The sequence below is a fragment of the Trematomus bernacchii genome, unplaced genomic scaffold (assembly GCF_902827165.1).
Source record: "Trematomus bernacchii unplaced genomic scaffold, fTreBer1.1, whole genome shotgun sequence".
Taxonomy (NCBI): domain Eukaryota; kingdom Metazoa; phylum Chordata; class Actinopteri; order Perciformes; family Nototheniidae; genus Trematomus; species Trematomus bernacchii.
Genome location: NW_022987641.1, coordinates 3,177,412 through 3,190,743, shown reverse-complemented (window position 1 = coordinate 3,190,743; position 13,332 = coordinate 3,177,412). Strand labels below are relative to the sequence as shown.

Genomic DNA, 13,332 nt, shown 5'->3' with positions numbered 1-13,332 from the left:
AGCCACACTGATGTCACTGTTGCAAAGTATCTACTCACTTGGTTTGACCAAGCCAAGTCACATAGAAGTAAAAGGGGGAGGGAGGGGTGGAATGAAGACCGCATCTTTGCTCCCAAGAAACTAAAAGTCTAGAAGATTTAGCTGCTCTCTCAGTGGTGAATTACTATGTTTTTACCTTCACATTGCTCAGAGAAAGAGACATCCATTTCCTAAGGCCTGGCAGTTGGCAAGGCAACATTGTGATGAACGCACAAACAGGGATGCTCCACGAATCCTAATAAGGCCAGCTGACCAATGACGTGGCCAGGGCAAGACATGGGAGGCATTAGCATATGGTGAGAAAATTATAATGGGCATTATATTACAAACTTTGCACAAATATAAACAGCATCCAGTTTTTTTAATTCGAAATATCTTTAAAAATGAATGGGGTCATAATTAGTGGAATCAAGCTTAACAATGTCAATTTAACTGGCCAAACAGACAGTATCTCATATCTATCCATCTTGCCTCACGCTGATTGGGTTAACAGTGCTAACCTACTTGTATCTTTCTTCTGCTTCCAGCTAACATGGCGCTAGAGCTAATCCCTGCTCTGGCAGCCAGTATGAACACAGCTCAACATAATGAAGCCCATTAGTCTGGAGACAATGGCTGCTAGCGGAGCTCAAACACTGAACGACACAGGATGAAAGCAAAAAAAGAGGGGTGAAAACGCTCATCTTTTATTGTGCGCCTTCAGTTGCCATGACCTGATAGTGCTCTCATTTGAGAGAACACACTCTGTCGCACACAAAAAAAACATATGCTGAATGAGCAAACACAATTAACTTGGGACTGGCCTGCAAATTGTAGAGCAGAGGAGCACTGTAAGAAGTAGCAATTTGGAGAAGGGGAGTGAGGGCAAGTAGACAGAAGGGGGAGAACAGAGGAAGAGAATTGAAAAATAGGGGAAAGAAAGGGAGGACAGCACAGCAGCAGCAAAAGAGAAAGAATGAAACAAGGATGGGAGAAAAAGAGCAAGAATAAAGGCAGTGTAATTAGAGAAGTGAAAAGAGAAGGAAAGAAAAAGGCAGAAAGATGAAAATTGAGTATAGGTTAAGAAACACACATGGATCTGAGAAACATATGGAAAGGGAAAAACTGTGACTTCAACTAAATGTGATTAATGACAGCAATAAATTACCAGCAAGTCTAGATCAAACCATGTTTATTGTCTTGGTATCCTAACCTGCCCTCCGAAAAGGCGCCAGCTAAATGCTTTAAATGAAAAGGTCATAGGATGCTTGATGAAGGGCAATGCTGCTGATAATGTTATCAAGATGTGTATGCTTGTATTGAGAGGAGGTCAAACAAGGTCAGTAAAAGCAGACTGGCAAGAATGAGCCGGCATCGGGATGAAACACAACAAATCATCCAACCTGGGCATACAAGCCACTAATATACCCTATTGCTTATTATAATCTCTTGATACACTGGCATATGATTGGTGTGTTCGTCTCTGTGTGCGAGTGTGTGTGTGATGTGAACATTTAAACAGAAATATCCCTACCAAGCCGTTTAAGCCTTTACAGGGACACTGGTGTGTGTGTGTGTGTGTGTGTGTGTGTGTGTGTGTGTGTGTGTGTGTGTGTGTGTGTGGTGTGTGTGTGTGTGTGTGTGTGTGTGTGTGTGTGTGTGTGTGTGTGTGTGTGTGTAATCTCTTGCAGAATTAATTCCTGGAAATTGAAATGAAAATGGGAAAGGAAGTGTGTAGTCGCGGGTCATTTACTTCAAGGTCACCAACGTAGAGTTTGGGGTTTCTGTGTGTGTTAAGTATGGTGGCCGAGAAAAATCTGTTTAAAATAACATTGTGCCAGGGCGGTCACTGGTATGCAATCATCCACTGGGACATTACCGGATACTTGGAGGACACCCTCACTCGTCCTCACACACATGTATGCAAACACTTTGTGAAAGCTCTCAAAGCACAACGCAAGCCAAAAGAAATAGTGTCTCTTGTCTCCTTGAAAAAATAACTCTGTTTCACATGCACACAAACAGAAAGTCATACTGTATGTAGTTTGTCCAAGGGCCCATAATGTCAATGTTTGATCCTGGCAATGGCAGTCAATGACATTATCATTAGATCTATCATTGGACAGTACACTCTGCTTGTCATTACTGCTATACCATACTGCAGGCCATTCACCCAAATGGAACTAGTGACCCGCACACATGCAAACAGACACAGGCTGCTGACCTACATGTGAATGGTCGTAGCCCAGATTCACTAGCACTGACCCCAGGGGATGGGTTCTGTAATGTCCCCTCGAACATGCTAGCTGACTGGCGAACAACCCGCACCAAAGTAGGTCTTGCAATACCCCCAAACTACACCCAGTGCCCTGTTGGTCTGGTCTGATGTAGGGGGAGGCTCCATTGAGCCTCAGGTGAAGCAGGGAGGTCAGGGGTCACACAGCAGGGGCATGTAGCTGGCATAAAAGCGTGAAGGTCCCACATATATGACAGCTCATGAAGTCAGCATCTGGCAGCAAGTCCTAAAGGTAAGGCCTGACAACATTCATTCATACAAGATAGTGTATGAATACACTGGCATAATCTGAATTTTGTGCCAGGCTTAAAATGTCATTATTGGTCAAAACTAGCGAATTATATTAAGATTGGATTCAGAAACACCCTTAAAGAAACTGCCATCAGCTTGGCGAAAGGCTTTTCTGGTTCACCTCTTTGGCAGTTTCAGTAATGCCATGTGAGATGCCCACATGCACACACACATACACACACACACACTGGACCTTGAGAAAACCTCGCTGTGATCACAGAGTTTGGCTGAGCATCAAGCAATGTTGGCCATTGCGGGCCAGGATCAAACTATAAAGTAAGGGGTTGACCATTGTTGGTCAGTGGAGCATTACAGAGTTTGGCAGGCCATGACCTACGCTCCATCAGTAGGGAGGAGGCCAGTGTCCACTGACAGAGAAAAATAAAGTGAGAATAGAAAAGACAGGAAGGACAGCAATAGACAGGATGAGGGCCAATAGGAGAGCACTGTCCTGGCAGTGTTGGTCATGTGACGGGTCAGTGAATAATTTCGGTTAGATAGTAGTCTGGGATGTACTGTGCTGGGTCACTAGCTCTTCAAATGGTGGCACAACACACCTACAGACAGCTCAGTCACCATCTGACACCCAATCAAAGCCAGCAGTGCCACAACGCACACTGTACAACATTAGATGTGTTCACTCAATAGCTACAAAGAGAATCACAAGCCCTCATTTGCAGTTGGCTTCACTGACAACAGATCAATGACATTGGGATGTTTGGAGCAGCACATTTTCCACAGATCCTGCAATTGTAATATAACCTGCCTCCCCCACTCCTGTTCAAGTACATGGCTGCATTATCTAGTGTGTTATGACTTGCTTAGAGAATGCAGTGAGGAGGATGCAGTATTGCAGCACACCACTGATATCAGCCGTCACATGGCCGCAGCGCTAGGGAATCCCTGTGGAAAGGAAAAGGAAATAGCCTCTCTTTTTTAACAAAGGAAAACCCCCCTATGCTCCTGTGGCTGCTACCACACTGTTACATGTGCTTCATTGAAGCCCATTCGTATTCAACTGCAGTGAAGTCAAGGAGAAAGTGTGTGTGTATGTATGTGTGCGTGTGTGTGTATGTGTATAATATAGGAGTTGGCTCTATACTCCTGTGCCGGTGGGAATAACGTACTGCGCTACAGGCAGAGTGACCTTTTCTAGCTGGCGTGCTTTCTCTCCTCCCTCTCTCTCTCTCTCTCTCTTTCACACGCTTTCTCTCTAGCTCAAACACACACACACACACACACACACACACACCTAGCAACACAGCCACAGCTAGCCTCACCAACCATCAATTATCCACACTGCTTCCTGGTTAAATGGACATAAGACCTGTACAAATCATGGGAGATAGAGGGGCAATGGGACAGTAGGGTGCTTTTGTTTTGCCTCTTCTACTGCGGCAGGAAGGTAAAGCATGTCTTGTTTTCTCCCGCTCGCCTTCCGCTACGTGACCTTTAAGGTTGTGTGCTTCCTGAAGCGACAGTTTGTGCTCAAATTGAGGGTTAAAGCCTGCCTGTTTAGAGTGCTCTAACTACCTGCAAAGGCATACATGAGGTAAAGGGGTGGAGAGTGAAAACACAGGACAAAAGTGTTTTTTGATTTGATATTGTATACTGCACTTGCTGCCTGTCATTGGTCGAGTTTTTCACTCACTCCCTCATATTGAATTAATAAAGTAACCTAATAAAATTCTGACAAACTTTTTAGTTCCAATGGACTGAGGAGAAAGATCAGTATGGATATGGCTTACATTGCATTTAATGTCCTTACAACTTGTAGGAGAATGTTTATAACGGGATAGCCAGCAGGAGTCGAAGTAGAGTGACACAATGACGGCCGAAGAGTGAGCAGTGAGAAGGGAAGACAGCCAGGACGCTGGAGTGGGTGGGGGGAGTTAATGCACAAAACACACTGCATCAAACCAAAGCACTGCTCCGAGCAGGATGCGTCAGCAGTCCATTCATGTTCCTCTTATTTTGTTTACATTAGAGGACATAACGAAGAGAATGAGAGAGCAATGGGAGGTAAAGAAAATAAAGATTATGAGAGAGAGAGCAAGAGAGAGAGAGAGAGAGAGAGGGAAAGCGCATCATGAGAGAAAAGGAAGCAGAGAGAAACTGTGTCCCATCTGCCCGCCGTCACCACCACAGCAATGTTGAAAAGCTTTGCCAGACTCGGGAATGGCAGGATCATTGCTGGGGAAGTATGGGGTTAAAATACGGTTGCTGTTGGAATGCCACTGTCCATCTCTGCTTTAGCTTGGGCAGCCGGTCTATTCCCATAAGCTACACAAAGCCCCAGAAAGCCACAAAACAAGAGACTTTGAGCATTCAAAAAAGAAGGAGCGGAGGACAGCAGGAGCAAACTGGTTTCTGAAGAGGTAGATCTCTAAAAAGGTCTGAGTGCTCTGAGCTCACCCAACTACCTTAGGACACTGCAGAGAGCAGGAGGGAGGCAGGCAGAGAGAGGGAGAGAGAGAGACAGAAAGTGTGAGAGAGAGCGGGAGTGAGAGAGTGAGAAAGAGAGAGAAAGAGAGAGAGAGAGAGAGAGAGAAAGAGAGAGAAAGAGAGAGAGAGAGAGAGAGAGAGAGCGAGCGAGAGGGATCCAAGCCGGCGATCGCTCTCCCTTTTGCTGCTACAACGGATCCTTTCCACATCGACGCTACTGTTAACGTCACGCCTGTAAGCCGCGCGCTCACCCAGCGCTCGCCTTCCCTGTCTTGCTCCTCTCCCTAGCCGGACGCTGCAATAGCGAGGGTGACGCCGATCACCACGAGGAGAGGAGAAAAAGAAAAAAAAAGAACTGGAAAACAAGAAGATAAAAGAAACAAGCCGGAGAGAGGAAGGAGAAACTGCGCACCACCCCTCCTCCCTCCAACCCACCTCGATCAACCCAGCTACAACACCCCCACTCCTCGCAGCACCCCCTTCCATCCCCCATCCCACTCCCCCTCTGAAGAAATTGACGGATTATTGGGAAGTGCAAGGGAGGCAGGCTGCAGCTGCTGCTGTGTGTGCTCACTACTGCTGCTGTGTGCTTCACAGGGATGGTGTGTGTGCGTTTGCAATTGCTGCTGTCGCCACCGTGGCTGCTGAGGCTGGAGCGCGTGGCTAGTTAAGACGAGGAAAGGCTAATGAAGGCTGTGCGTGTCGCCTAGTCTTTTCAACCCTTGCCGAGCACTCCTGGAGGAAGAGAAAAGAGAAAAAGAAAGAAAAATCAAGTGGACACGACGCCACATTGAACGGGGAAGAGAACGAGAAGGGCAGTCAGACTGACCAACCGACCAACCGATTGACCACTAAAAAGTGAACAGAGGAATACAGAGAGGAGGGGGGTCTGTTTTTTTCCCCGGCTTGTCAACCTTCCCTCCAAACAATTGCAAACAAAAGGCAAAGAACATTTAAAAAAGGACTGTGGAATTTCATTCAACCTTCCTCAATCCCACCCCCCCACCCACCGCCTTTTTGGTCCTTTTCTGCCTTGGCTTTTGGTGCACAAAAAACTGTGCGTGTTTGTGTGGTCGCCTGTGCTATGGAGACCTGGGTAAGGTGTCTAGCAGGGGGATCAACTGTCGGATTCCAAGGACAAGCAAGAGAAGAGGAGCCGACAGCGAGAAGCGAGCAGGGGAGCATTGCTGCTTTGGGAGCCTGACTGGATTCCTATCTGCAATCTTTTCTTTTTTTATAATCAATAAGGGAGAAAAAAAACATTTTAAAAAAGGGCCTTTGAACCTTTCTCTTTGGATGTTTGGATTTACAAAAGGGCTCATCTTGGTTAAGCTCTTTGGCATTGTCTCCTGTTTTGACAGCAAATATAAAAAGGCTTTCTTTGCTGCCTTTTGGGATATACATACATCTGATGTGAATACCACAGCTCTTTCTGATTGCAAACAGGAGGGAAGCTATATAACTCAGTTCAAGGACCTGTAATAATTACTTGAGGTAGGTGTCTAGTTTCAACCCCTCTTTCCATCAATTTGTAACCCTCCCTTCTGTCTTGTAATACAGCTTTTGGTTGCTTAATTAATCATAATGTCCTTAACATACACACGTTTCAGAAAAATAGCCCTCTTTTCCCTTCTTTATCTTTCTGCCCCTGAGCACAGTTAATGGGAGTAAAAACATTGCTTAATTGAGGAAAGGTCAAGCCCTCTTGCCCCTTAGCAAAGCACCCAAAAGCCACATTCCATCCTTGCCCTCTTTAGTCCCCTTGACACTACTACTAGCCAGCCAACTATTTTCCCCTGATCGCCAAAGCCCCCCAAACACCACCCCCAAACACCCCCATCCTCCCCCCCAGATGATGCTGAATTATGAACGTGCCACATCATGAGTCTCCTGGGGCGGGTAGCTGTGCATCGTGCCAGGAAAGCCGCCCTGCTCTGTGTAGTCTTCCTGATGGCGCGAGCGTGGAGCAGCGCCTCCCTGGCCTTGGCGGGGGCGGTGGTGTCTCAGGGACCCCAGGGCTGTCCACCGCAGTGTTCCTGCAGTAATCAGCAGGGGAAGGTGGTGTGCACCCGACGTGGCCTCACCCGTGTGCCCCCCGGCATTCCTGCCAACACGCGACACCTCAATCTAATGGAAAACGCCATTGAGGCGGTGCAGGCTGACTCTTTCCGCCACCTGCACCACCTTGAGGTGCTCCAGCTTGGGCGAAATGCCATACGGCAGATTGAGGTGGGCGCGTTTAATGGACTAACCAGTCTCAACACACTTGAACTGTTTGATAACCGGTTGACAGTGGTGCCCAGTGGGGCCTTTGAGTATCTGTCTAAATTAAGAGAACTGTGGCTGAGGAACAACCCTATTGAAAGTATCCCCTCCTACGCCTTCAACCGGGTGCCCTCCCTCATGCGATTGGACCTGGGAGAATTACGGAAACTGGAGTATATCTCAGAAGGAGCTTTTGAGGGCCTACAAAATCTAAAGTACCTCAACCTGGGCATGTGCAACATAAGGGGTGATATGCCAAACCTGAGTCCTCTCAAGGGCCTTGAGGAGCTGGAGATATCTGAAAATCACTTTCCAGAGATAAAGCCAGGCTGCTTCAAAGGCCTGCGCTCACTGAAGAAGCTATGGGTGATGAACTCTCAAATCACAGTGATAGAGCGCAATGGATTTGACGACTTATCTTCATTGGTGGAGCTTAATCTTGCCCATAATAACCTGAGCGCTGTGCCACATGATCTATTCTCCCCGCTCAGGTACCTGGTGGAGCTGCATCTCCACCATAACCCTTGGAACTGCGGCTGCGAGGCTGTTTGGTTAGCACGCTGGCTAAGGGAGAGCATCCCTACTAACTCAACTTGCTGTGGACGTTGTCACTCACCTGCCAGCATGAAAGGTCGACAGCTGGTTGAGGTGGCCCGAGGTGAGGGCGCTGCAACCCAGTGTTCTGCACCATTCATTGCTGATGCACCAAGGGACTTGAACATTTCTGCAGGGCGAGTGGCTGAGGTCCGTTGCCGAACAGCCCCGATGTCTTCGGTGCGCTGGCTCCTACCCAATGGAACTATCGTGACACATGCCTCTAGTCACCCAAGAATATCAGTCCTCAATGATGGCACCCTTAATTTCTCAAATGTCCTGGCAGTTGACACGGGCACTTATACCTGCATGGTGTCAAATGCAGCTGGGAACTCTAACGCCTCTGCATACCTCAATGTGAGTGCAGCTGAGCTCAATACATCCAACTTGAGTTACTTCACCACAGTGACTGTGGAGGTCTTGGAGCCAACCACTGAAATGCCCAAATCTAAAACAACCACAACTGCTGCAGCAGGAGCTGGGGTAGCTGGAGGAGGAAGGGTTGGCCATGGGACAACAACTACAACTGCCTCTCCTTCAGTCTTTCAGCCAGTCTTTATCTCCACACCAACTGTGCTGCTGCAGAGTACTGACAGCCCACCAGGTGCAGCTAAGACATCTGTGGCACCAGGACTACAAGGTGCCAGTGGCAAGACAGGCAAATCTGGCCCTAGTCTGGATGAAGTGATGAGAACCACTAAGATTATAATAGGTTGCTTTGTAGCGGTGACACTGCTGGCTGCTGTCATGCTCATCGCCTTCTACAAACTGAGAAAGCGCCACCAGCAGAGGAGCACAGTGGCAGCTGCCAGAACTGTGGAGATTATCCAGGTGGATGAGGAAGACCTTCCTCCGCCAGCATCTGCATCTCAAGAGACAGCTCTCACATTGCCTGAAATCCGGGACCATAACAGCATACACAAACTGGACTTTATTAGCCACAAGACTGACTACAGCTTTCACAAACCCAAGGCCGAATACAAACCCCAGCCTGATTTTACCCTTCACAAGCCGAAAGCGGAGTATACTACATACAAGCCAAATATGGACTTCAGTAGCCACAAATTCATCCCAGATTACAGCACTCACAAATCTACACCAGATTTTAGCCTTCATAGACAAAAGCCTGACTACAGCCAGTATAGACAGGACTACAGCACTCACAAGCCTAAAGCAGAATACAGCCCATTCAAACCAGACTTTGGCACTCACCCAAAAACTAAAACAGACTACAGCCCAATCAAACCAGATTATGGCACTCATCCCAGACAGAGAACTGACCTCAGCCCATTCAAACGAGATTACAGCACCCAACCAAAACCTAAACATGACTACAGCCCATTAAGATCGGACTACAACCCACAGCATAAACCTAAGGCGGAGTACAGTCAATTCAAGCCAGACTTTAGCACTCATCCAAGACCTAAACCTGAATATAGCCCATATACACCTGACTATAGCACTCAACCCAAACCCAAAACAGACTACAGTGCCCAGAGATCTAAAACTGACAATACCTTCAAACCTAAGGATCCTTACTCCTCCCATAAGACTGGAACTGATTACAGCGCCTTCAAGACTGACTTCAGCCCCCACAAAGCGGATTACAGCGCCTTTAGTCCACACACTCAGAGACCTAAACTTGACTATAGTCCACACAAGATGGACTACAGCCCCCATAAAGTGGACTACAGCACTCAAAAGCCCAAATATAACACCTACAAACCAACGGGCCATGGGGCTAAATGGACAGACAACAATGTTGGGAACTCTTTGCCTCGAACCATGCCCAGCACCATCACAGCAATGGCTGAGCCCTTTGCCATAAAAACCCACACCAAGGAGAAGGTGCAGGAGACTCAGATTTAAAAAAGGTCCCCCAAAAGGCTCCCACTCCTTTCCCTAGGTGTCTATCTCCCACCCATCCCTAGCACCCCTTTGTCATTTTATTCATAAAGTCATGCAATAGAATGCACAACGAAAAAAGGACAGGAACTACTTTTTTGTACAGAGTGCAAACTTAAAAAGACTGATGATTTCTTGTTGTACATGCTTATAAATAAATATATATATGGACAAATTGAAACTACCATGGGCTGGTGATAGAGAAACATATATTAAAAAGAAATTGAAACTATTTTCTAACTTGTAACTTCTATTTAAAACAATGAGTTGTTTAAGATGCTGTCTTGACTTTGACAAATGAGGGTAGTGTTGTTTTAAAGGGGGCATTCTGTGTGATTTTTACACCATGCTACAGAGAATGCAGTGATAAGAAAAAAAATATTTATACCGAGAAGACTTTCTTTAACAAAAACCGAAAAAAGGTCAGTGACGATCTTTACAGGTTTATCTTGTAAAAGCACCAAGAATTTGTACTGTGCCAAATGTTATAAATGCAATAAAAAGGATTTTTGGAAGAAAAAAGGAAGTATAGAGAGAAATGTTTTTTTTCCCCCTTCACTTCTTCTACTGGTGTATACTGTAACGATCAGCCAAATGCTTTAGACACTGCAGTAAGACGCTGCAGCTATACTTTAACCCTACAAGTGCTGAATGACTCAGGCAGAATGAATCACGGTGCAGAAGTGGATGGTGTTTTTTTGTTTCTCTTTTAATCTCTCAACAGCTTCTATTTTTATATTCTCTATATGTAATAGTAGGATTTGTTCAGGTTTTTTTACACCACCAGTGAGTGTCATGGTGCTTCATCAAGGTGTGGCTGATCAAAAGTGTGTATTTAAGTTCTTCAAATGCTAAAATGTGTTTTAGGATAAAGAAATGGTGTCAAGAGACAAGTAAAGCAGTGCTACCACAACATCTAATGTTCATTGAAATGCCTATTCAATAATGTCTTCAACAATGGAAAAAGACCATGTCCTTTTCTACATTACAAATTGGTATTATTAATCATGTATCTAACGAGTGAAAAAGGTGATCAATTAAGGTGGAATACTGTTTGGGTGTTAAGTCTGTTGCACTTTGCCAAATATATAGATCCTCATTTCACTTTGCATTGCATTGCCAGCTGTTGTGCCTTCATTAATCACCATGGGGCTTTTTATGGTGACAAATGCGTTTTGGTCTCGCTGTTAACTGTGCATTTTTCATCTTCAACAATATCACCCCTCTCAATCATAATATAGCCCCACGGCTCTCTGCCTAACAAAGAAAGATAACAAACTACATACACACTGATTAGCATGCATGTAACACACAGGTGAGAGCGTTTTTTGGAAACCGTGGTGTGTGGGATTGAAGCAGTGCCGTTGCCATACTATTTACTTTAACTCTTCTAGAAAGAACTGGGTACAGTGTTTAAAGAAAGAGAAAAGTGGTGTGTGTTACCCTGGGAGCAGATATTAGTTATATGAACAGAATAACATGTTTCCAGTGGGAAACATGTAGGCGAGAGCTGATCGAGTGGGTGCGAGATTAACCCTTTAAGGCTGTACAATTCTAATGGGAACTCGGATCATTAAGAAACCCAATAACTAGCCTCTGGAGATGTGACGTGATCAGGTCCACAGTCACAGGCCTGTGCTTGCAGCCAACGCCGTGGCCTAGCAGTGTAGTTGACGACACCAGTTTACATAACCAATAATAAGTGTGGCAAATGGAGACCTGGTTAAGGAGAGAACCTGCGACAGCCACAAGAACCATATCAAGGTTTGCCTCTCCACTGTAGAGTTTCAATACTTGAAATAGAGGAACTAAAAAAGGGAGAATGTTGGAGGGAGAGAGAGGGAGAGAGAGGTTGACATGGCGCATTACGAAAACAGTGCAGCAGTTAGCTGAGAGCTTGTGGTGTGCTTAACCTGTAGTAGAGGCTGTCAAAAGAGGAGAGTGATATGTGTGTGTGGGTGACTATGTGTGCACTGAGAAATTAGGAAGTGACAAAAGGAGGGCGAGTGTAAGATAGATGGAAAAAGAGACGAAGGCCTAAGCCTATTGTGCAAGGGTTTGGTTTCTTTACATCAAGTCGTTTTAGAGGATATATTGTGCTTGGAAACACATGTGATGCGAGAGCATTGTCGTAAGTGTGTAGTAATAAGCTCCACTAACATTGTGCTATATTACGAGGATGATGTGCACAATTCTAACTTTTCTAGTAATCCCTAAACTGCAATACAATAAATGTATCTCCAGATGTAGGTGTGGTACAAAGTGGTCACGACTGCTTCATTGTGATTTTCTCAAGACAATTTGACTATTCTCTACATACCGTGATACAATTTGGTAAAAATACTGTGCTGCAGTGTACAAAGAGCTGTCACAACTGGTCACTTAGGCAAAAATCAGATATGATCAAATCAACTACAGCTCTCGCTCCCTTCCTGCGTGTATGCTGATGACTCAGCCTGCATTTTAAATACTGAGCATTTTCGGCAGGTACAATAATAAACTAGATGGATCAGTCTGTCTGCATTTGTCCATGTGTGTGTGTTTCTTGTACAAGAGGTGTTTTCTGAGTGTTTGGATACATAGGAGACAAACGAGGAGCATAGAAAGAAAAAGCTCAACTGTGCAGGAGAGGGGAATGAAGGGGGAGAAAGGACGAGAGAGAGAGAGCAGGACGATTCATCTAAAATGTACATGTACAACATGGCTATTTCAAGATGCAGAATGATAAGCTTTTCAATAAAGGCAAAGGACCAAATAAAACACATGCAAATATAGCCATTTTACACATTACTGACTCATATCCCAGACAGCATGTCTCCCACTCCCCTCATTTACTTCTAATTGTTTTTGTAGCATAACTATGCCAGACAGCGGGTTTCCAATTGTCTCTAATGTGAAACATGTACGAGGAATGTTCACACTAGTGAAAACAAGTACACATCAGTGTGTTCTAAATGGGTAGTGTCAATGGGTTCGATGGATTGTGAGCAGTTGTATGAACAGATGCAGGCACTGTATTAAGCATTAAGCTGTGTTATGGCATTCGATCGTAAGATTGGCCATACTATATTGCATGCATTATGGTACAGCAGGAGCAGGCTTATGCTTCACCATATATTTAATACCGAAGTATGTTGCAATGTGGTCACATATAAAGCTGTGCTGGGCTATAAAAGGGTCTGTCATACTAATCAGTCAACATGGCTACAGGGTCATAAATCAGCCAATCAGCTACGCAGCCACTGAAGGGCCCGTCTCCATGGGAAACACTCCTTCCCTCTATCCCTTCCTCCTGCACGTCATTTTGTTTCTTCTGTGTGCTTCATTAGCAATCATGAAGCCATTTGAAAGAGGAAGCAAGGCAAGATGCACCTATTTACCCACAGCTAAAAGAGCAAGGGGAGAGGGGGGGGGGGGGAGAGGGGGGGGGGGAGTAAAGGTTCGGAGATTTGAATAAATGTAGGAAGAAGATAAAATGGCATAGAAACTGAGCTGTATGAAAAAATGTAAAGTGGGAA

At 45.5% G+C, this 13,332-nt stretch overlaps 2 protein-coding genes across 2 annotated transcripts in view; one reads left to right on the top strand and one right to left on the bottom strand.

The window, feature by feature from the left end:
- snd1 (staphylococcal nuclease and tudor domain containing 1) overlaps positions 1–13,332 on the bottom strand; it is a 181,060-nt gene that overhangs the window by 82,680 nt on the left and 85,048 nt on the right. The gene's annotated exons all lie outside the window — the stretch shown is intronic.
- On the top strand, positions 5,121–10,692 carry lrrc4.1 (leucine rich repeat containing 4.1). The gene has a single exon (XM_034133335.1). The coding sequence runs from the start codon at positions 6,932–6,934 to the stop codon at positions 9,776–9,778; it is 2,847 nt and encodes a 948-aa protein (XP_033989226.1). The 5' UTR covers positions 5,121–6,931; the 3' UTR covers positions 9,779–10,692.